The sequence below is a fragment of the Oryzias latipes genome, chromosome 18 (assembly GCF_053564925.1).
Source record: "Oryzias latipes strain Hd-rR chromosome 18, Olatipes_Hd-rR_3.1".
Taxonomy (NCBI): Eukaryota; Metazoa; Chordata; class Actinopteri; order Beloniformes; family Adrianichthyidae; genus Oryzias; species Oryzias latipes.
In genome coordinates, this window is record NC_136254.1 from 12,847,648 (window position 1) to 12,872,428 (window position 24,781).

Here is a 24,781-nt window from a genome sequence, read left to right on the forward strand (position 1 = left end):
CTGAAATCTCCCATGAACCCCCTTAACAAAGCTCTGATGAAAGCCTGTGTGGCTGTGTGCTGCTGTGTTTTCATGTGTGGCTTCGTGGATAGAACGCGCACAACCACTCACACACGTACAGAGGCTAGAATCAGTGTCTCTCCTGAGTCAGGAAGTGAACCAGGCTGTGGGGGGGGGGCAGTAAGTCCAGAGAGCTTAGCTCAGAATAGACTTCATTGTACTCTTTGTGCTGGACGGGATTTGGACCCACAAACTGACCAGTCTAATGGAAGGTGAAGTGGATGGAGAGCTTGGTCTGGTGAAGGTGCCAAGCAGAGATGGTCATAGAAGGTGGTGATGGGTGTGGGGGCACAGGGGAGGCAACAGGACCACTGGGAATGCTTTTACAATAGATCAAAAGATGAGCGGAGTGAGACTTTAAAAGGGTTGAAACTTAGTTTAAAATGTTCTTTTCAGACCCAGAGGTCCTCTGATACAGGCCTTTCTGTTATTCCAAAATGTAGAACTAAAACATAAGGCAAGGCCTCATTCAGTTATTATGGACCTCGCCTGAGGAACAGCATCCCAGAGCCTCAGGGCCGTAGAGACTGTTCATGTTTTTTAAAGGAAGGCTCAAGACCTACCATTTAATCTAACTTTTAGTTGAAATTCAAGAACTTATTTGATATTTTAAGTATTTATGTTCTCTTTTTACCATTTTGATATATGTGTATGTGTATATATTTATTTATTTATTTTTATTTTTATTTTAATGTATTTATTCACAATTACCATTTTATATGCCTATTAAGGTTTATTTATGTACTTTTTGTTTGTTTTTCAATCTATTTTAATCTAAATTTGGTTCCTTTTACATTTTAGTTGTAACTCCAGTGTTTTCCTCTTAGGGATCCTCCACATCTGTGACTGACCCTTCTCAGTGAACGGGGTCACTGCAATGAGATCTCCCGGGTCTTAGTCTTTGTCTAGATCTGGGGGGTCCTGTGGCATTGTATTCTGTGACCTAGTGGGGGGGTCACTGATGTGGACATGTCCCCAAAACATTGTTTCCCGACTTTACTATGAAGCCACATTTTTTACACAACATCATTTTATCATTCTAGTTATGATGGTGTGTATGTGCATGCTTTTATTTTCAGTCGTTTAGATTATTGTAATGCCCTGCTCTCTGGTTTACCCAAAAAGTCTATTTCAAATCTACAGTTATTGCAGAACTCAGCGGCACGAGTTCTGACGAGGACCAGGGGACAGGAACACATTACACCGATTTTAAAGTCGCTGCATTGGCTCCCTGTGCGTTTCAGGATTGATTTTAAAGTTCTTTTAATGGTTTATAAGTGTTTTTATGGTCTTGGGCCTTCTTATTTGAATGATATTCTTTTAAAATATGAGCCCTCGCGGACCCTGAGGTCCTCCGGTGCTGGCCTCTTAGTTGTTCCTAAAGTGAGGACCAAAACTTATGGTGAGGCTTCGTTCTGCCATTACGGTCCTCGCCTGTGGAACAGTCTGCCGGAGAACCTCAGGGCCGCAGAGACTACAGAGGTTTTTAAGAAGAGGCTCAAGACCCACCTTTTTAATTTAGCTTTTAGTTGATTTTAACTGCTAATTTATTCTATTAGTTTTATTATAGGCTATATTCTATACTATATTTCATTTCATTTTATGCATCTTATTCTCAGTTTTTTTTTTAATATTTTTTTTTTTTTAATTTTATTTATTTATGTATTTTTTTTTTTAATAAATCTTATAATTTTAGTATCTTATTGTGATTTTAGCCCCAGTGTTTCTTGTGGGAGTCTTTTCTGCCAGGGTTGCCGGCTTGCCCGGTGGCTGTTGTTGCAGTTGTTGCCCTTGCTGGGGCGGCTGGGGTTTAATTTTGCAGCCTCACGGCTGTGAAGTGGACCCTGGTGTTGTCCCGGTCTGGGTTGGCGCTGTGGCGATGCTCCCGTGGCCGGGCTGGCTCCTGGTATGAAGAGATTCCCAAATGCCGTTTCCTCACAGCAGAGCCAAGCCTTGTTAGCCTTGTTTGTTTGCTTGTTTGTTTGTTTGTTTGTTTGTTTGTTTGTTTGCTTGCTTGCTTGCTTGCTTGTTTGCTTGCTTACTTGCTTTTTTATTTATTTATTCATTTATTTATTTATTTTAACTTGCGTTGGTAGTTAACATTCATTGTCGTGGGTCATGTGCTTTCATGGAGGGGAGTGGGAAGGGTGTAGGGTGGGTTGGGTTTTTACTGTAATGTTGTGTGTTTTTTGTTTTTAATGTTAAAGCGCTTCGAGCTGCATGAAATGCATGATAAGCGCTATTTTATAAATAAAGTTTGATTTGATTTGATTTGATTTATGTATGTGTGTGTGTGTCGGGGGGGGGTCGGCATTGTGCTGATTTTAAACAAAATATTAGTTTGTCTTGTCCTTTTGTTTTTAAATTTGATTACGTTTTTATGTAAAGCACTTTGAGTAGCTTGCGTTGTGAAAGTGCTATACAAATAAAGTTTGATTTGATTTGATTTTCTATCTTCATTTAAATTGGATGCTGATCCCATCCGGATTCTCTGGGTCTGAAGATGCAAGGACTTTCAAAGGGCAATTTCGTCAGGTCTCTTATTTTCAAGGTTCTGTTGGGAAAGTGACTGACTCTTGTACTTTGCACTGACATGTAGTAAACATTGAGCCCTGGTTAGTTTTGATCCTGACTTGGATCACATGGATCATGGTGAGGTGGACAGACTCTAAACACCAGAAGAAGGTGGAAGACATGAAGTGTGAGAGAAAGTGTTTCCTGTGTGAGCTGCATAGTTTCTGTGGAGAAAACAGGTGTGTTTGCAGGCCTGTCATTACCCCCCTTCTGCCTGTCCTGGGGGGCCACGTCAGCTGGAAGCAGAGCTGCCACCTCTCTCAGCAGTGCAGAGGTCAGGGACCTAGGTCTTCAGTCTTTTCCAGGTACTGTCTGAGTACAGCCTGCTGTCATCTTCTTGGACATCCCTGCAAATATTTACATTTTAATCTATCTGTAGTTGGTTTATTTTTGAGAATCTGAAGGACGTGGGAGACTTCTCAGTTTCCAGAATAAACAAACTTCATTTCAGCTGCAGCAATGAATTTCATTAAAGGTAACGCTGTTAAAGTTTCTGCAGAAAAGCTAATCAATCAAGATGGGATTTTTTGGTAATTCTGGGGAAATCTTCAGTTAATCTATACAAGCAGATATTACATGACCATAAAAGCTGAGGTGTGGAAATTTAGCTTCTCATGTGCAGGCATTTACACGCATGTCAGCCCTGCAAAAGCCTTGTAAACAGACATCTGCAGCTGTAATTCACCTTCCTGCAATGGGACTCTGGAATTTATGAGCCATTAGAGAAGACAATATTTTACTTTAAATAACCGACATCAACCTGCCTCTGTAGGAACCAAAAACACGAGTCCATCCTTTGCATTTTCTTTTTTCTTTTCGTTTTTTCTCAGTCCTTCCTGCCCACCGTTCTACTTATATTCGAGTTAGATGCATCTTTGCTGCCACCATGTGGTTCATCCCAAGCAGTGCAGTCCATCTGTCTCGTTAGTACATGGCGTCTGCCACACTGAACACCAGAAGAGCCATTTGCCCTAGTTTCTTTTATTTTACTTTCAACAGCAGCAGACACACGTTTGTTTTTTTTGTTTTTTGACATGAACTAAAAATGCAAGTCAAACATGACATTTTCTTTTTTTTGAATGTTATTTTATTTCAATAATTTGTTTTCATTTCAAGTGGCTGGGATAGGCTCCGGCAGCCCCGTGACCCCGAAAGGGACTAAACGGAATAGAAAATGAATCAATGTTTTCATTTTCATAAAACAACAAAACAAAAGATCTTCTACAAGATTTTATACCTGGGAAATGAAAGGGAATAGAAAGATGATCTTTCTACCCCATTTACTGTATTAAGAAGAAAGCAAAAAAACAAAAAACATTTGAAAGAAAGATACTGTATCTAAACATATTTATATATAGATATCTGCTGTGCGGCATGTGAGTATGCTTGTGATCTACATCAAACATTCACTTTAGACTAACACGACTGGTTTGAAGATACAAACTTGCAAGTTTGTATTGCATTTAAAATTTGGAATCTGGAATTGCGCAGAAAGTTTCATTGATTGCATTTTTGTGGCAAATATTTGTAGCAAATTTTTAGAAGGTGATTCTTGATCTGTCATTGTGACCTTGTGTTTTACTATTGAATATAAACAGAAAAACGTTAGTGAATTTTACACTTCAAGACTTTTGACTCTGAACAGCAGCAAAACACCGCTGTGTAGCAAAAGCTAAATTTCTTTATTACAAGTTGAATGAAAAAATCTGTAAGTTCTGTTGTGACTTCCACAGCTGTGAGGCACACATTGGACGGTTTCTAGGAAATCCAGACCAGAACAACACGACAGACAGGAGTTCTCCTTCATATATTTATATATATATATTTCATATTTTATATATTTATATATTTCATATATATATATATATATATATATATATATATATATATCCTTCATATATATATATATATATATATATATATATATATATATATATATATATATATGAAATATATAAATATATATATATATATATATATATATATATATATATATATATATATATACAGGAAAGAAAGGTCAGGGCGACTGAATGTAGATTGATTATGTCCTAATCATTTCAGGTTAGAAAATAACTTTACAGGTATGATTTTTATTTTGTTTCATTAACAAAAAATATATTTTTACGGATCATTAAAAACTATGTTATAAATAACATATTTAGACTCCTTTTTAAAATTCCACAAACAGCATAGTCATAAATATTTACCGGACAAATTAACTACACAATATGAAAACACTTAAACGCCTGTTTTAAAACTGAATTAAATATCAATTAAGATCATTATTAGACCAAAATACACAGGATAGGAAAAAAAGTAACCATCAGTGGCAGTTTCAGAAGTCTCTGAACTCATCAGTGAGTTTGTTAATCACACAATTTCACATTGTTTTGACCTTGTCTTTGCTTTGTTTGTGGATTTATACATTTTTATTTTTGTTTCTACAAATTCGATCTTTTCTTATAAAACATAAAAACAGTTTGATTTCAATTTCTGTGATTTTTACTGTAAAAAATGCCAACATTTACCACTCAGAATTACGTTGTTTTAGACAGTTTCAGTTTCAAAGTGGAATTGTTTTGTAATACAATCAAAAATATATCTGTAGAAGTAAACACCGGGGTTGAAAAAGATTGATAACAAGCATTGCCAAAAACATTTTTTAATGAGAAAGTAATAGATCAAATTGTAAAATAGAAAGAAAAAGCTTGAAAAGGTCCTGGGCTACTGAGTTTTTTAAGGGTGTGTCTCACAATCACCATTTGATAAGGTGTTTATGGGAGAAGAATGCTAGTTGGTTGAAGTATTTCACTGCATCTAAAGGGAGTATTTGTTGTATCCCCAAAAAAAGAAGAAAATACAGAAAATTTGTTTCATAGTTATTTTACAACTATAGGCCATCGGTTTCCTACTAGCATAAATTACTGCATACATTTTTTAAAATAAAGTAACTGGAACTATTACTGTGTCTTGCCATTTAGCCATTATCATTGCAGTGGCATGATGGCATAATGGTGACTTTTTACAAATCAAGTCAAGTCAAGTCAAGTCAAGTCAAGCCACAGGATGAACTATGGTTTCAAAGTAGTCTTTATGTTCACAACTGTATGTCCTCATGTCATCTCTTACCTCTCAGGGTCAACCAGGGCTTCTTGGTGAATCTGGTCCCAGTGGTCCAGAGGGACCACAAGGGGGACTGGGCCCTCGAGGGCCAAAGGGAGAGATGGGTCATGTTGGACGTAAAGGACCATCTGGGCCTAAAGGAGATAAAGTATGTGTTTATGTTTTTATTGTTCATGTGCTTCTTAACAACATACATGCACAAACACATACGCAAAGGCATTCACACACATTTGGAGACACAGGGGTCTCCTAGAGACCTGTCCCAGTTGCAGTTTGCTTCCTTTTTCAAATGAGCTTATATCCAGAAGCTACGGCTGCTGTTAGTCATCTCCTGGCAGGCAGAGGGTGCAGTTTCACCCTTGTGATTATTTTATCTGCTAAGTTTTAAAATTGTTTTCACTCTTCAGGGACCAATGGGAGTACCAGGATTTCGAGGGAGTAAAGGCAGTGACGTGAGTAATCTTCAAACTTTCTGAATATCAATTGTCTTAATTTCTGACTTCTCATTTCTCTTTTTGTTTTGTGCCGTCCTTTATGTCATTCAGGTGTGGTTAATTGAGCTCACCAAAGATTTCTATGTTAACATTTCTGCAGATTCAGTCCTCCTTCAACAATTTAAGCACAAAAGATCAGCTCAGACTAATCTTCAACATGAAAATACTAAAAGAACTTCATCCTGAAAGATTAGATGCAATATCTGCTGCTTTCAGCCAGCAAAACAAGCAAGTGTTGAAGCTGCTTTCTGGTTAGCTAGGCGAATATTAGAATAGTTTACTTGCAAATTAGAAACGGCAGAAGACTGAGTATGTCTTAATGTTTTTTATATTTATTTTTGGAGTAAGGAGCATCTACAGATGTGCTGTTGAGAAGTCCTTTAAATCAGACCCGTTCTGTTCCTGGTTTGGCCCACAGGGTCATCCCGGTCAGCCAGGTGAGAGGGGGTTACCTGGGTTCGATGGATGTAACGGGACGAGAGGAGATCCCGGTCTGCCTGGTTATGGAACAGGAGCTCCTGGATTCCCAGGACGTCCTGTGAGCCTTCATCCCACAAATTCTAGGTTGTTTGTGTGGTAGATGCAAAAATGTCCTGACGTTTTTTCTTTTTCTCCATCAGGGTCCAGCTGGGCCGAAGGGTCAGAAAGGAGAGCCCACTTACTACACTGTGTCCAGGGTGAGGTGTCCCCCTTTTATGTAATGATACTGGTTCTACTGCCCATTTGATAACATTTGGGAGTTCACAGATTTAAATAAGTCAAAGACAAAACTGACTCGGAAAAAAACAGCAACTTCATTGTAGTTTTGAGCCTGTCTGAGTCAGCCTCACCAGCTGCACCTTTAATTTATTTAAAGGCGGAAACTAAACAGCATGTCGTCATCACCAGGATTTATGGAGACAACAACAATCTCTTAGTCTTGCTCACATCTTCAGTATGTACTTGGTTACAATAGTCGTCCCAGACATAATTCTACCTGTCAAGCCTCACATTCTCTTTTAATCTTTGCCTGAACGCAGATTTTTTACCCAATACAGTTTTCATTGGTTTACCGTCCACTGAAGGCTTTGTGTATGGTGGTCCTAAAGTACAAAGGACATCAACAAATCACTTAACACAAAAAATATTAAAATCACAATTAAAAAAGCAAAACAAATCACAGAAAAAAGAGACGCTTGAGATGCTACGCTTGCCTATTACCATTGTCCAATGTACGTAAAGAGTGACGCCATATTGGACATGTAAGTAAACATTGAGACTTGGTAGGAAAAGACTGGGATGACACATACAAATCCACACTAGATACCAAAGCCAAATGAGCAAACATAATGCTAACATAACAGTTAAATGTTAAATAAACTAAATCAAACATTTAAAGAAGTCAGTTCAGTCCAAAAAACTGGAATTATGTAAACACAAAGGCTTATTGCTAATTTACTCAAATCAACTCATACAAGATGGATTCAGGTCAGATGTGTGCAGTTAAATGGCGTATACTTAGCATATGTATTTAGCGCTTTTCTACCTTCCTTGAAGGCCCAAAGCGCTTTACAGTCACAGTCCCATTCACCCAATCACACACACTTTAACACACTAATGGCAGCTCCACTGCCAAACATTGGCGCCAACCTTCCACCAGAGGCAAGGTGGGGTTCAGTGTCTTGCCCATGGACACGTTGACATATGGGCGGGCAATGTGGGAATCAAACCTGCAATCTTCAGATGACAGTTCGACTGGCCTACCACTGCATCACCACTGTCATAATTAAGTGGATTTATAAAAAAAAAAGCTCATACATGCTCTTTCACAGATTCTAAAGTCTTTTTAAAGCCAGCAGATGTGTGTGCACATGAGAACGTGTGTGTCAGATGGAGTGTTCCATGGTCATCGTGGAAACTAGCAGGCAGAACTATATGCCTCTGGGGATAGACTTTCAGTAATGACTGAAAACGTTCTCAAAGGTGACATGAGGACTTTCATTTATTCACAAACTTTGAACTCTCTCTGGATGTTATGGTTAACATGTTCCATCTTAGTCCAGCTGGGGTTTCTACAATTTTAGTCCACGTTTCCGTAATAATAAAATAAACTATTCATCCTTTTTTCTCCTTTATTTTCTTCAGAGTTTGCCGGGGCCTCCTGGACTGAGAGGTCCAACTGTAAGACTTCTTTTTTCCTAATGACTCAACACAACTGCAATGCAGATGCTCTTGATATGAAGTCGTGTAAAAGGATGTGCTGAAACAAGAATGTACTATATCAAGGAAAACCCACAGGATTTTTCTCTATGCAGGGCTTCCGTGGTCCCGATGGTCCTCAAGGTTTTCCTGGTCCAAGTGGACCTGAAGGATTCCCGGTACGTCAGTTGATTATATCTTTACAGCAATAGAAATAAGGCTGTTCGGATTGAAACAAAAGTTACTGTGGCTCACGGAGGTTGAAGAAAAATGTATTGACTTTTGTAATGAGAATGATGGTGGTTTGATTTATCCTTTAAACACAGTTATTAGATACTCCATCTTTTTGGTCAAGAGTGTTTTGTCATAAAACAACTGTAGATCTTATGAAGTCATGTGGATCATGGATTACATTTCAATGCTTCTCTTTCCTTTTCAGGGCCTCCCCGGTCCTCCTGGCCCCCCAGGCCCAATAGTAAGTCCAAACAACACGCACTTCTGTGTGTGTAGAAATGAATGGCCTTTTCATTATCGTCAGAAAATGTTTTGACAGCTATCATGAAAATTCATGTGTGTGCTGTTCTGTCCTGAGGTGAGCCTGCAGGTCTAGATGTGTGATCAGTGTGTGAATCTTGATCACCGCGCACAGGGCCTGTTAGCGCTGTTCAGGTGATAAGAGAGTGCCCCTTGCACACCCATTGTGTGCTCCGTGCTTGCAGCGTGGCTGTTAGAAATTAGGACATTCAACAATTAGAGTGTAGTTTGCATAGGCATCCTACGGTAGTCCTACAGGCACTTAATGCATGACAATGATACATTCCATTTTCATGACGTCCCTTGAGCTGGCCACACGAGCCTCAAGGAGACTGCAAGACACACCTGTGATCCCTTTTAGCTGTAGCTGCTTCTGTCTACAACTCTCCACGGGCCCGGACAATTGAATGTGACCAAGGCATTAAGAAATAATATTAATGACAAAATTTTGTGATGCAAAACTCCTAGTGATGAAGAGCTCCTTGGTAGTGAAAATCTTCTTGGATATGAGGAGCTCATGGCTGTTAAAGAGTCTAGTTCTTCATCACTTCTTAGGTTGGTAATGAAGGACTTACTTATGATACAGATCCTCTTAGTAATGAGGAGTTCCTCTGTGATGAAAAGGTTTTTTGTTTTGTAATAAATGGCTTTTTGGTGTTGATGGGCCTCTAGGTATAAAAGAATCCCATGGTACTGAGGAGCTTTTTTGTATTAAGACTTCCTTGTTGATGAAAAGTTTTATGGTGAAAAAAAGTATCTTACTGATGAACAGCCTTTGATCTGAACTTCTTTGTGATAAAGAGCATTTAATGTAATCTTTGTAATGAAGAGCTCCTTATTGATGAAGATCACATTTATGCTGAAGCGTTTTTGGTGATGAAGTGCTTCATGGCGACAATAAGCATCACCATCACTTTCTAGGTGATGAAGATCTCCTTGGTGGTAAAAAGCCTCCTGGTTATGATAAGTGTCTTTGTGATGAAGAAGCCTCTTGCTTATAAAGAACCTTTAGGCGAAGAAGATCCTTATGGTGATGAGTTTCTTGGGGATAAAAACTCCTTTGAAATCAAGACCTTACTGTTGATTTTTAGTGAAAACCCCCCCACCCCACCCCCATTTGGTGATAAAGGGATTTTTAATTATGAAGAGCTTTTTACTGGTGATTGCTGGAGCCCTTTGGCTAGAACTAAATTGTATACTGTATTCCATGCATTCATGCTTCTGTGACATCTTGGCCATTTGGCTTTCCTGTTGAGTGGGTGCATTTTGGGGGCTGTCGTGTCTTTTAACTGGCATTTTATTTTAGGTTTAGAACTTGAAAAGCCCGACAGCACATTAATCTTAGACCATGTTTCGTGCTCAGACCTAAAAATGTTATCTTTGTGGGGGTTATTTCGTTGTATTTTTCGATGTTGATTTCACAAAATAAATTAGACAAAAGGAAGAACAACCTTTTTTTAAGCTTTAATGTTTCCTTTAATGGTTTGGGAATTTCAATTAACCAGTAATATGCTGCATGCAGAAGAGCAGTTCCTTTAAGAAGGTAGTGTATGTAGGTAAGACATGTGACCAAGGCAAACATCTTGACATGCATCAAGAGTGAGTCACAGCCATTTTTGGAGAAAAGCATTTGGTACACTCTAAAAAGTAATACTAAATATTACTTAATTAATTAAGTGAAACATTTTCACACTTTAAAATATTGAGTAGATATGAAAGCTCTCAAATCAGTCAAAACACAACATGATTATTGAGTGATTCTACTTAATATTTTCGATGCCATTGCAGTAAAGTGACTTGGCATGAATATATTTGATTTAAGTAAATTTAACTGAAATACTGTGTAAACCAAATGGAAAATATCTGTATAAAGAATTGAAGACATTGAGTTAATCTAACTGAAACCATTCACAGGAGATAACTTAACAAATGAGCTAATGACTGCCAAGAAAATCTATTTTACACTTTGAAAAGAAATACTGCACATTACTTAATTAAATCAGTGAAACATTTTTACACCTTAAAATATTGAGTAGATATGATGGCTCTCAAATCAGTCAAAGCACATGATTATTGAGTACATCTGCTTAATATTTTCAGTTCAATTGCAAAAAGTGACTTGGTACCTCATTCATACTTGGTGAGGACAGAGGTGTGGCTGCCAGTTCGCACCTACGATCCCTCTGACCATCACCGGGACATTCATACACACACACACACACCAGTGGAGAAACACTGGAAGCTGGTGAGGTGCCTTGCCCAACGACACAACAACAGTTGACTGGGGAGACCGGGAATCAAACTGCCAACCCTTTGATCCTTAAGTGGTTATTTCATTTCTGAAAAGCAAATTTTGAACATAGAGTGAATGCTCAATAAAATTTCTTAAACTTATCAACACAACAAGCAAGCATACATCAACCTATTTCTATTACAAGTGAGTTAAATTCTATACTAATTGCAATTATTTAAAGTTATTTAAGTTCGTAGTTCATTGTCAAAGAAGTTGATGAAAATTATATTTAAAATGAAAACATTTTAAATGATTTATTTTGTAACTTGAACATTTATTTTGAATACATCTAGTTACTTTTCTTATGTTCATTTTACACAAATGGTCTTGTTGGATAAGTACTTAAAACATTTATTTCAGTGAACTCAAACAGTCTTTACAATGATATTCACCAATTTCATTATGAATTCATACCCATATTTTTCTGTCATATTTACTGCACCCTTGAAATGTTTTTTAGAGTGTAGTTTTCCTAAGTAAATCTTTTTCAGAATCAGATCATTCATAAAACAGAAATACCTGTCTTCTGTCTGTGCGGGCCAGTAATGAATGACTCACCCTGGTCCACGTCCCAGGGTTTTGAGACCCTTATTTTAATATAACACATCAACTGAATTAGTACTTTCTCGTAGTTTGAAGGAAGATTATGTGTTTAAGCTGTTCACTGCAGAGTCTAACATGCTGAGGGAGCAGTCTTCCTGATCTTTTGCTTATTTTTCTTCACAGGAAACCGGCTTTGACGGACAGGGAGCAGGAGAAAAGGGAGATAAGGTACATTCTCTTCTTTCAAGCTCACTGCAAACATATAGAGCAGCCATAGACAGTATATATCACTGGACAAAGCGGTGTGACATCACCCAAAGAAAAGGCCTTACCTCCAGCTCCTCTAAAATGAAGCAAATTCAGTTGCCATTTTTCCACAAAACGAGCACCGCCATTTGGAGCCAGTCGACAGTGATTGGTCCAAGTCAGTTTGAGTCACGTTTCTAGGGCAACTACTTTTGCCAATCACAAGTAAGCTTGTTTAAAGTCCACACCCCTTCCACTGAAAGTAACTCGGGAGAATCTGTCAATCAAACGTTTGAGCGGGGGGGCAGGGGGCACCACATGCTTTTATTGAGGCATCTGAATGGTCAGTTTATGACTTGAATAACTTGTGATAAAAAAAAATATCATGAAAAAAACTGAATTAGCAAATACATGTTAACAAAAAGCTACCAGAACAAGAATGGTCATTCTGACAAGTGGAATGACTGAGTAGTAGCTGTTTCTTTCTTAATAGAAGTCTATGGGATTTTGACTTCTTGGAGCCAGCAGGTATTTCCCATTTGGAACGTGAGGGGGGAGGACTCAGTTTGTCCAGTGGTATATACTGTACTGTCCATGAGGGACTTGGAGGGAGGGTGTGTGTGCCATTGCACCCCCCATTCAGCTCCTTCAAGTTCAATTTCCGGATGAAGAACGTCATCAGGCAAGTAGGTTTATCAACCTTAGTCTGAGCAGCAAGTTAACTGTTCAGGTTTCTGCTCATCCTCACACCTGAGGATTTTGTCAGTGAAAAACATGAATATGATGTCAATCAACTTTGGCCTTTTTGGTCATCCTGAAATGATGAAGGAGCTTTTTTCCGAGATCTTTCATTTTGTTGCATTTGTCTTACGGTTTGATTCTCATAAAACTGCAATCTGACTGAATGTGGTTTTGATTCTGGTCTGTGTACACTCCTCCCTGCATGCCAAGATTTTGATGGTGGTTACATATCACGCTAATGTTTTTCCCTATTAACATCTCCCACTATCCTCTGACTGACTGGGTTCCCGGATTGTTTGCTGTGTGAAAAACCATCACCTGCACGCCCTGTTCTTTTAACATCTCCATGCAGCCGTCAGACAAATCCGACCTCAGTCTGTGGCACAGTCCTGCAGGTGTGACCCGGGGCAGACTGGGAGTCGGGGGTTGTCTGGTGGTTTGACTCCAGAGTCAAAACTGCAGCTCTGACCTGTCTGCGGCTCTTACTGGGTTCTGAACCGTGGGCTGTACCTGGGTGCTGGAATCACTGACTTCTCCTTCTGTCCATCTCCATCACATATGTGCACGTGCTGTTTGTGAGCTCCTGGAATCACACGTCACCTGCCTAATCTGTCACACCCTACCCTGCCTCACATGATCAGTCCTACAACTGTACTAACCACAATCTGTCTTGCACGTGCATGAAGGTTAAACTCATCAACTCTTCCCACAATGAACCCAGAACACTTACATTTATTTTACACAAAAGACACAAATTCATATAATTGGTGACCCCCCCACCCGCCCCCTTAGTAAATTGTTGTTGTGCTGTCAAGTATCTTTCTCCTCATAGTGTGTCTTTCATGTTGGGTTTTCCTATCTTTTTTTCTTTTTTTCTGTTTTTCGTCACCATTGCTTGCCATCTCTGGTCCAGCTGTATTCTGTCTCTTTTATGGCGTTTTCAGCTGCAGTTCAGCTGTGGTGCCATGAATGAAATAAAATCAGGAAATGTTATTTCAAGAAATAACAAACAAGCAAAAAGACAAACAAAACCGTTTACCTTGTTTTGGTATCATTCATAGATTGATTGAAGACAAAAATAATACTTTTATCAAATAATTTCAAAGTGTATGAGAGGGAGTGGGGAGAAGAGGATTGATTCAATCAATATTCCCACCCCTAGAATTGTATTCTTAAACATTTTCCATGATTATGGAATAACAAAGATATCAATGCAGAAGAAGGTATAACGTCTCAATCCAGATTATTTAGATAGTACTGTATAGTAATATCCATGAATTCATCTTTTTCCACTCGCCTGGGATCGAGTCATGGCGAGAGCAGTCTAAGCAAAGATGCCCAAACTTTCCTCGCCGATGCCACCTCCTCCAGCGCCTCTGGAGAAATCCCAAGGCATTTCCAGGCCAGTAGAGAGATTTAGTCTTCAGTGTGTCCTTGGTCTTCCCCAGGGTCTCTGCCCAGAACCCTTTCCCAGGTAGGAATCCAAAAAGCCAGATGCTTGAGTAACCTCAACTGGCTCCTCACAAAATGGAGGAGCAACTGTCTAAGGGTTCCCACAAGCCAGTCCATCTGTGGTCCGGTTCTCATTCAGTCCCGGTTCTGGCTGTGGTCTGTTCAAACCCTGATCCAACTCTGGTCCATTGCTGGTTTGGCTCTGGTCAATCTTTTGTCTGGCTTTAGTCCATCTTAGCACCATCTCTGGTTACAGCTCTGGTCCATCTTCGTTCTAGCTCCAGTCAATCTCTGCCTCGACTGTGGTCTGGCTCTGGTCAATCTCAGTTAAAATCTTGTCCGTCTCCAGTCCATTACTGGTCTAGCTCTTGTCTGACTGTAGTCAAACTTTGATCTGTCTTCTGTCCAGCTCGTATCCATCCCTAATCAAACTGTGGCCCACCTCTGGTCCAGATTTGGTTGGGTTTTGGTCCTGCTGTGATTTGTCATTGGTCTGGCTTTGGACTACTCCAGCATTGATCTGGCTCCGTCTGGACTAATCTAACTGCATGTAGCACTGGGGTCTAAAGTTGCAGACCCATCTCTGCTCCAGCTCTAGTCCATCTTGAGTCCATCTCCGTTCAGGCTTTCATCCAGCCCCTGCCTATGTCTGGTCCAGTTGTGGCCCATCACTGGTCCAGCTCTGGACCAGCGCTGGTCCAGTTCTGGTCCATTCCTGGTCTGGCTCTGGTCTATTTTGGTCTGGTTCTTGACCAGCGCTGGTTCATTTCTGGTCCGCCTCGTGTATGACTCTGTTCCATCTCTCTGAACTCTGGTCCGGCCCTGGTCCGGCTCTGGTCCTACTCTGGTCCGACTCTGGTTTTTGGTCTGGTCTGTCTCTGATCCATCACTGGTCCAACACATAAGCAGCCTCTAAAAAGGTCCCTTTTAAACATCTTCTGTGCCTTAGCTGTCATTGTTTTTCAGAAGTTTGCCGTTAAGATCATTTTAAAATTTAAAAAAAAATTAAACTGAACATCTGTTACAGATGCAGCTTCTAGGCTTTTTTTGTCTGCCTTCTATCCATTTCTGTCTCTGACCCCTCCCGCCACTTGCTGATGTGGGTTGTGTGTATCTCGGACTCCAGGGCGACGTGGGTCTTCCCGGACCCAGTGGTGCTCCCGGAAGCGGGTCTCTAACGGCCCCAAAAATTCTCACTATCTACAAGGGAGATAAGGTAACAGCAGTAAGGGAAGGGGCAAGCAGCAGCACTTTTACACATGCACCACGTGTGCACACACACACACATGCACATATGAAAGGGGTCAGACTGTGGACACCCTAACAAGGAGTGCAGCACCAAACCAGGCTGCAGGAATTAAACAGGATAAGGAGCAGTGATTTCAGAAATGAGCCCAAGGGAGGGGGTTGAAATAAGGCTGCCCCCTCACACCACCACTGCCAGAGCCCAGCTCAGTCCTGCAGACAAGTCTCCGTTTCCTTTCCATTCCCGCCGTCATTGACCGGTTGGACCCCGGGTCACGGGCCTCTCTGAGCGCTGTCTTTGTTCCTCAATTACGGTCTCCAGGGTGACGTGGGTTTGCCCGGTGAGCCCGGCCAGCCTCTCATCAATGGGATTGTGGAGTTTGTGGGTTATCCCAAAGGAGACAAAGGAGAGCAGGTTTGTTGGACACATTTCTCAGAGGAAGCGCTGAGATGAAGGAGGGCTGCTGAAGCTTCGACGTCAACCGTCTTCACGAGTGTGAACCTCTTCAAGCTCTCCAGTGGACAGCACAAGTGTGTGAACGTGCTGAGCACCGATGACAAACCCTCCTGTCTGCATTCCAAAACCAACCAGTACTCATTTACATGTTTACTTTATACTGTTAAACACACAGACAAGATTATACAGTTAGAATTATGATGAATGAGATTTATTTTTACATTAGATTATTTTAGATTACAATAGTTTGGATTAGATTTGTATAGTTAGATTATCGTGAATGTGATTTTATTTTATTTCATTAGATTTGGTTAGATTTTTATTAGAAAGTCTCTTTTCCCACGTAATTCTCAAAATACGTGTGACCAGCCCTGAACTTTTTTCTTGGCCGCATAGACCCAGAGGACGGGTTACGGTTAGGATTATGGCTGCGTTTAGGGTTAAACCACCAAATAGTTCCTGAGTGCGGCTGTTTCTGCAACTCGCCGCTCCTCCAGGGGGTGGATCAAATGTGGAGAACACATGTCACACACCTAGATATGTCACAGATAATATGACTTTAACCATAAATTTAATTTTAAACCGGCACGGCCAGCAACAAAATTCAACCTTGGACGCTCTGCTGTCCAAGCTTGCACTTCCACCTGCGTCCATGCATACGGGCAATGGAGCAATGTATTACGTGTGGCCAACATGAATTTCCATCACTTTTTCTGCTGGTAGTACATAAATATGTGCAAATAAGATCAGCCTTATTATTTTTATTAAACATCTAGAAGTATAGACTTGAAAATGGATCCAAAAAATTCGGATTGAAACACAGAAAACCTGGGAAAAATGAATTCAAATAATTTAAAAAATCTGAATTTTAAAACCTGGGTGGATCTATTTGTTCTGAGAAGACAACAGGGGGTTTTGACAATGCTGATGTCCATTAAAGCCCCGCCTGACCTCATTTTCTGTCTTCTTCTTTTAAAGGGGGAGCCAGGTCCAAAAGGATCAATTGGATTTCAAGGATTACCTGGACTGCCTGTATGCATTCCTCTTTCCCTCAGTGAGAACTATAAACATAACATGAAGCATCAGAGGCAGGTTTAAGATCATTTTCTTCTTCTTGGATCTCTCGTTCCAGGGAGCCTTTGGTTATCCAGGTGAAATTGGAGAGAAAGGCATCCCTGGATATCCTGGAGGAAGAGTAAGACCCTTCATCATCATCTCTACACTTAGAGCTTGCCTTTTCTGCATCTGTAATGTTTCTTATCGTCATCCAAACAGGGTTCTCCAGGTTTTAATGGACCTCAGGGTGCTCCAGGATTACCGGTAAAGTCTCAAATAAAGAAGAAAAGTAGATCAAGTTAGAACTGTGTTGAGTTTGTTTAAAAGAAAAATGTTTAGCTTTACTGTTAAGTCTAGCTGTGTGATGGAGACTGTTTATGAGTACAGTATGATCTATGTTGTTAAATGCTACTAAAAGATAAGTAGAGGAAGTGTGACTCACCATTAGTGTTGAACTTTCACAGGGACAGAGAGGAGACACAGGTTACTCCGGCAGGCCAGGTTACGACGGGCCAAAGGTGAGCCCCCTGTCTCCATTTCTGTATCCTTCTCTTTAAATTCAAAGAATGTCTTTTTTAAACATCTCCATCAATGTATCTCTTTATTCATTTGGGTTAGTCACATTAGAGACTCTTCAGTTCTTCTTCTTTGTACTCCATCACCATTAAAAGAATCTCTGAGACCTTCTGAACAAAAATCCAGACTTCAGTTTCATCAGAGTTTATCAAAAAAATTGCAAAGGTCTTCTCTTAAAAAATAATACATTATCTGCCAAGAAAAACTCTTGATCATGTTAAAGCTGAGGAAGAGTTAGGGAAGAGCAGAGAAGGTCCAAGAACTGAAGTTTTATTCCATTTGTGATTTTATTTCATTTTTTTTCCTCAAATAATTTTTAAAAAGACTTTAATCTGAAATACAGTAAAAAATTTAACACAGTTTCTTAAAAAAGGAAAAAATATTTTTTTGGTTTGTCTTTAAAATCTGCTTAATTAAGGTCACAACTGCTGGTGCTATAGAAGCATTGCAACACCCTGGTGTTTTTTTTTTAATCTTCTTCTGGTTCTGTGTTCCTTCCAGGGCGACCCAGGAGACCGAGGTCCTCGAGGTCCTCCTATTTATGTCAGTAATATTGGCAGAACTGCTCAAGGTGAAACCCAGACACACTTACTGTTGAGCTCTTAGGTTCAGGATTAACCACAATGCCGTTCCTGCAGGTCCTTCAGGAGATCCTGGTTACAGCGGTGCTCCTGGCGCTCCCGGAGACCCAGGACCCACAGGTTTCCCAGGACTTCCAGGTGAACCTGGACGTCTTCTGCCTGGTTCAGGTAAAGGAAAAAACAAAGGCCATCCTCAGTAAACTGGGACTGTTTGGCTTCAAACTATTGCTTTGTGCCATATTCCAGAAACATCAGGACTTCCAGGTCTACCCGGACTACCTGGCCCGGAAGGAGAGAAGGGAAACCCAGGTCCACTGGTTAATGGTCCTGAAGGATTCCCAGGTCTGCCTGGACCCCCTGGAGGTCCTGGCCCCCCGGGTCCTCCTGGTGAGTGTGTTGGAGCTCTTTGGAACCGCCTGTTCATTCTGTTGCAGGAGTGACAGTATTTTTGTTGTGGAACAGTCGCTCATCCTTCACAGGGAATTCCTTCTGCTTAAAGTGGCAGTAGTGTCTAAATCAGTTGCAGTGTGAAAGTGATCCTTTGCTCTGGAGTAAAGACCAGCTCTTGGCTAAGAAAAAAAAAACCTGGCGTAAAACATAACAGCTGTCTGACTTTGCTGTCCTCCAAGGCAGGACCACTGATCCCTGTGTCATCTATCCTGTCAGTCCTGAAGGTCAGTTTACAGCTATCCTAAAGGCAGTCATATTCCTGCAATCACCATGGCAACATCAAGCCTCTTAAAGCCAGATTAAACCGCATCTTTCGCTTTTTTTTGTTTTTGCTCTCTGCTGCCCTTTGCAGCAACTAACGGTAAGTGGAGAGTGCAGACTGCACCTTCCAAAGGAGGGAGTCTCTGTACGCCAGGCTGCTGCTCGCTCTTTGGCCACAGGGGTCGCCTGCTGTCAACAGTTATAAATGATTTTACATGGACAAAAGACTTTTTTTGCATTTATTTATTACGTTTATACACAGATTAAACAAAGAAAGATTCTTCGGACACAGGAAAAATTGGGTACCATTTGTAAGTGTAAGTGGTATTTTTTGGTTGAGTAATTGGCAAACTAACATCAGCCAGAAAGAAGGCATAACTACAACAAAAGAAACCAAAATCTGTCCGTCTTTAAGGTCCATGTGAAATCACTGAAGCAGTTCTGCTGTTTTACATTTTAATATGAGGCTGTCATGTGAAGAAGAAAGTGCACATTTTTATGTTGGGATGAAGGTGTCTGTCTGTGCAGCATGTGGAACTAAAGTTGTTGAAAATGACATTAAAGCCTGCACATGTGGACAGGTGATTAAAAAAAACACCTTTAAAGCACGGTGGTGCAAGTATCATCATCAGGGCTCCTCCATGCTAGTAAAAAGCATTAAAAAACATCCATCTACTCATTTGGAGCAAGTCATAGGAGAAGCAGTTTAAGCAGAGAACCCCTGGCCTCCTTCAACAGATAAACGTTCTCCAGTTCTGTCAAGGGAAGCCCAAAAGTGCTCCACGGACCCCGGACCCAACATTACCAGAATACACTCTTCAGAACACATCAAGGGACTAGATAGAACAGATTCTGTAAAAGCCCAAGTGGACTGAATGGGCAAGCTCCCGTGAGCCCTCAAACCCTCTGAGTCAGGTGTAGAGGTGGTCTGTGGTTCTGGTACTGCATTCACACCGAACGATTTGTGTGTCAAATTCACGTCTGCTGCCTCTCTTTTGACGCGGGTTAAATGTACCACTCGACACCTGCACTGTTCCTCCTGGATCTGAGAAGACCATCATTAAATTAGTTCAGTATTTGTGGTTCTCAGTTGCCATTCAAAAATTGAAGGATTTGGAATGTGTTCATTGGAGAACCAGGTGAGAAAATACTGTTTCCACTTTATCCAGATTTCTATGTTGACAATGTTTGTCATAATATTCTTACTAATGTTAAAAAAGTGTTTTACCATTTATGTATAACCTTGTTACATTAGCGTGACTCTTTCAACAAAAGACTAAGGGGAACTAGACGATGGTTTTGATTTCTCTGTGCCTTTTTCTCTGTTGCCCTTTTGCATATGTTAGATGTCATTCTCCCTTGGACTTTAGTGCTCACTCGGTCTGGCCGGCTGCTAAAAAACACCGACATCTCTCTGAGCAGTGCAGCTGGACTCAGAGCTTCGTGTTTGCGGGCAGGGGAGGGTGCTTTGTTACGGTGTGTGGTCTGGAGGAGGCTGCAATCAATACGGCTGCTCTGCGTGAGCAGCTGCAGATTATTGGATTATTGGCTAAATTTGGTGGAGAAAAAGTATTTGATATAGAACAGATAAACTGGAACATATAAAAATCTCTAAAGCTACGTTCACAGCAGGCATGTGTCACGCATTCAGGATTGTGTTGAACAGGCTTTTTCTTTCACAGGTCTGTTGTGATAAATGAAAGACTGATATATATAATAATCATATAATTCTGACCGGGCTCAAACCACAATTATTAGTTTGTCCTCCATATTTAGATTAGTTTAGAAATGGTCGGCACGTCTGTCAATTAAGAGACTTCCTCCTTACGTCATTACTAAGACTGAACCCCTTATTGGTCAAAGTTCAACTGGTTTAACTTTTCAGTGGCGGCGAGTTTTGTATGCAGAGCCTGAAAACAGACTTAAAAACTTGCCTAGTAGTAAATAGAAAGAGTTTTGACCGTGCATACAATCAGAGCCCGTGACCTGACACGGGTAAAGATATGCTAATATGTTCTTCACAAAATAGTAATTCGTTCCCTCAAAAAAATTGTGACCTTTTACATGCCCTGTATTTTCAATAAATAAACTTAAATTTTTTCGGGTTACATGTTTACTGTTTAAGTTTAATGGTTTAAAGCAATAATATAGATAACATTTTTTTTGCCACTACATCATTGATGTTTCAATTGACTGTAACGAATCAGTATATAACCTCGCTATAGTCAGCGGCTGGCTGGCCAGCAGACAGAGAGCTGCTGCGGGATGGGGAGGCAGCCAGCTAGGGCCTCCTAAATATAATAATATTTTTCTATTTTCATCGAGACAATAATAAACAGATCCTGTAGTTGAATTTTTTGTTTTTGTTTTTTTCCTCTCTCGAACTAATGCGGGTCCAGAGACATGGAAGTAGCAACGGAAAGCGGCTTTTGCAGCGTGAGTGAAGCTCACCGTACTGTGAGAGACATTGAATGATCTCATGAATCCAGACATGGAGACGTTAATACCGATGCTTTTGTAGAGCTTTTCAAAATACACAAATCTGATCTCTAAACATTCTCCATGTATTCCATGCATTGTAATGAGATACACATGGATATAAATTTTGAGTTATCAGCTGTAAAAAGCCAAATTGTTCACATCCGTGTTTTTAAATGGCTTACCGCAATGGTTGGTTTGTGTTTATTTACATAAATGATTTAATGGAAACAGTGTGATTACACATTTTGCAAAGTGAAAATCGGCAAATCTAACTATGTAGATGATAAGATTTGTTTCATTTTCCACAAAATCGGGGCTGGCCAGAACAACGACTACCTGTCAAATAACTGCTTCTGGTTCATGCGAAAAAAGTCAGCTTTCAGTATTTTCTTCATTTTAAGTACTTCCTCATTCAAACAAATTAATATTTTGAGGAAACGATTTAATTATTTCGTGGGAACGAAATCTTAATTCTTGAGAAAAAATTTCATTATTTTTGACCCATGTCATGGCTTCATGTATATACGCACATTTACATAATTTTTTCATTGGAAGCGGCCTCTTGAACGCACGTTGTCAAAGGAGGTGTGAACATTAAACAATTACAACATAAAATTGGGCTTAGTGTTGAGAAAGAACCACTGAACCATAAAGTTTTGCAGAATGTATACATACAAGGTGTCTCTTAACCCCTTGTTGCCTTTTGATGCAAATATTCATGCGGTTCCAAAATGACCTTAATTTAGCATCTACTTTAAAGCAAAAACATAATTGGTTTATTTTTTCATATTTGGAAATAAATTCATGCATCAAGGTGTTAAAACGGATCCAAAACCTGACAGTCATACAATAATGAAAAAATATTTTGAGGGTGACACATGGGGACAAACACAGAGTGAAAGACTAATAAACTAAGGCATTTGTTATTTTTTTACAGTTGAGAAAAAAAACTTTGTTGCATACTAAAGGTTAAAATTGGCATTAAAATGGCATGAAAATGATCTACTGGTACATAAATACAAAATACTCAGAGCTTTAGCAGCAAAGCACTGACTACTCTCTAAAACAAAACATAAAATTTCAACATAAAAATAAGAGTTAAAGGGCTGCCTTAAAATTTTAAGTCAAGATAACAAACTTGATTTGTTGTGTTAACATAACCTTTCATTGCATTAAACTAAAATATCTTGTTTAACCAAGGAAATGGTGTTTTATTCTGATATAGATTTGAAAGTCATGTAAACTTCTTTTGGTTTTGTTATAACTGAGATATTTTTCTCAGCTCATTTAAAAACTTGTTAAGGAAGAAGTTTCAATCAAATTAAGTTGCAAATATTATTCAAAAGAACTCAAATCATTTTCAAAAATACCCTAAATTAGAACTACACTAGTACAACACCAAGATTCCTCCGTCCTTTGATCCAATTTCTTAACCTGCTGCATCCCTTTCAGGGTTGCCGGAGCCTAACCTGGCCACTGTTAGGTGAAGGCAGGGTACAAGTTTGCTGCAAGGCCACACAATCACACATACTGTACAAACCTAGAGGCAATTTAAAGTAATCCTTCAACGTATGAAGCATGTTTGGGAGTTTGGGAGGTGGAATGAACATTCAAGCTCCACACAGAAGGGTCCCAGGTGGGATTTGAACCAGAGCGCTAACCACTGCACCACCATGCAGCCCATGTTGTCTGAACCTCATGAAGGCGTCATGAGGCTTTTTATTCTGAGCAAAAAGCGAACATTTTCCTGCTTAGCGCCATCTAAAGACAAAAGGCCAAAAGAAGATTGTACAAATCTTCAATTAACAGAAAACGTAAAATTTCATAATAAGACATTTTGTTTAGTTGAAATGTATTTGACTTAAAAATGTTATTTACACAAACTACATGACTAAAAGGTTGTTCAGTTGAATTACAATAATACATTAGAACAACAAAAATGTCTAAGTGAAATTTACAGTGTACTGAAATACTAGTTTCAACTTCAGGCTTCATTTTCAGAAAATCTTCTGGGGAAAATTTTTTTATCCATCTAGTGTAAATGTATCTGTAAAACACATGTGAGCTTACTGCTTTTCTGTTTGCAAAATAACTGCACAGCATCAAATATGTGAATAAATACTATTTCATCCTCTTTGGTGTTCTGTGTCTTCATTGTGTCCTGGTGCATCAAAGCCTGAGGGGGGGGGGGGGTGCAATTTCTTTTTCACATGACTGCGTTCCCATTCCAGTGCCTCTTCATGTCAGCCTCTCATCTTCCAGCAGCAGCTCCAGTCTAATGGAAAATTAAACAAACTAACCTCAATTACTTTGCTGATTTTCAAACACAACAGCTGTCAGCGTAGGACTGACTGTGCATGTGTGTGTGTGTGCGTGTGTGTAGGCTCTCCTGAGGATGTGACCTCCGGTCTACCCGGAGTACCCGGGCAGCCTGGCCCCAGAGGACCTCCTGGAGACCGAGGTTTCAAAGGCTTCGGAGGTATGGGCTTCAGGAAGTGACGTCAGAGTAGTTTGCTCTCTGATTGTTTGTGGAAAGAGGGCTCGTGTTTTACTGCCACTGTTTCTGGTTTCTGACTCTTAGAGCCTGGTTTACTCAGATCCCCTATCAAAGGAAACAAAGATGTGAGCACACAGAAAGGCTGTTACATTGTTTGTTTGGGATTTACCTTTGATCCATCCAGTGTGGATGCACAATTTGAATAAAAACTGTGTTTTTAACATGTTCTTGTGTCATTTTTCTGATGACGGGGGACATATTCAAAGAAAATTCAGCTTAAAACTGCATTTCTGAGCATTTCTTAAAATTTTGGTAAATAAGGACCAGATGACGAAATGCTGTTTGATAAACATTGTAGATGTGATGTAGAAACTACACTGGGCGGGTCACAAGCTCCCTGCTCTTCTTCACATGTGGATGACTAAATCAATGAACGTCTTTGTTTTCCTCATCTGAGCTGGCTTAAAACTGTGTGGCTGGACAGCTCCAATATTGCTCACCATTTTGGTTGCATCGGTTATGTTAGGTTGGGGTTGTGAGGGACTGGAAGGTAGGAGATTGTGTAAACAGATAGCTCAGTTATGATGAAAAGGGGGTGGAGTTTCTTTGCATCAACAGTCCCAGAACTCAGAGGTGAATTTCTAATGAACTCCTGCCGCTCTGTAGAAACTATGTCCTAGAAAAATGACACAGTTTTCATTTGTTATTTTGGCTAAAAACGGCAAAATCATAACTAAAAGACCACTGGGTTTTTTATTTATGATTAAAAGATCCAGATAGATTAAAAGATTACCTTAAGGAAAAGTTTTCGATGTTAGCCAATTTTGTAGCTTAAAAATGTATTCAGCTTAATTGAGATTTCTGCATACAGTTTTATTTGTCACGTTTTACTGTCTCTTCTATACACTTCTGTTTTACCAAATCTGTGTTTTCTGC

General features: G+C 39.9%; 1 protein-coding gene across 8 annotated transcripts in view; it reads left to right on the forward strand.

Moving 5' to 3' along the window:
* Positions 1-24,781, forward strand: part of col4a6 (collagen, type IV, alpha 6) — a 113,434-nt gene that overhangs the window by 61,678 nt on the left and 26,975 nt on the right. For 2 of the 8 annotated variants that reach the window (XM_078935933.1, XM_078935936.1), the window contains exons 4-21: positions 5,774-5,908; positions 6,168-6,212; positions 6,673-6,792; positions 6,875-6,931; positions 8,379-8,414; positions 8,549-8,611; positions 8,872-8,907; positions 11,986-12,030; positions 15,368-15,457; positions 16,922-16,975; positions 17,076-17,138; positions 17,219-17,263; positions 17,464-17,517; positions 18,077-18,146; positions 18,214-18,324; positions 18,403-18,543; positions 18,786-18,830; positions 23,732-23,827. In XM_078935933.1, the coding sequence (XP_078792059.1) occupies positions 5,774-5,908; positions 6,168-6,212; positions 6,673-6,792; positions 6,875-6,931; positions 8,379-8,414; positions 8,549-8,611; positions 8,872-8,907; positions 11,986-12,030; positions 15,368-15,457; positions 16,922-16,975; positions 17,076-17,138; positions 17,219-17,263; positions 17,464-17,517; positions 18,077-18,146; positions 18,214-18,324; positions 18,403-18,543; positions 18,786-18,830; positions 23,732-23,827 (1,306 nt within the window). Of the gene's footprint in view, positions 1-5,773; positions 5,909-6,167; positions 6,213-6,672; positions 6,793-6,874; positions 6,932-8,378; positions 8,415-8,548; positions 8,612-8,871; positions 8,908-11,985; positions 12,031-15,367; positions 15,458-15,808; positions 15,902-16,921; positions 16,976-17,075; positions 17,139-17,218; positions 17,264-17,463; positions 17,518-18,076; positions 18,147-18,213; positions 18,325-18,402; positions 18,544-18,785; positions 18,831-23,731; positions 23,828-24,781 lie in introns of all 8 variants that reach the window. The other 6 variants (XM_020711738.3, XM_078935934.1, XM_078935937.1 and 3 more) reach the window with 3 other exon arrangements.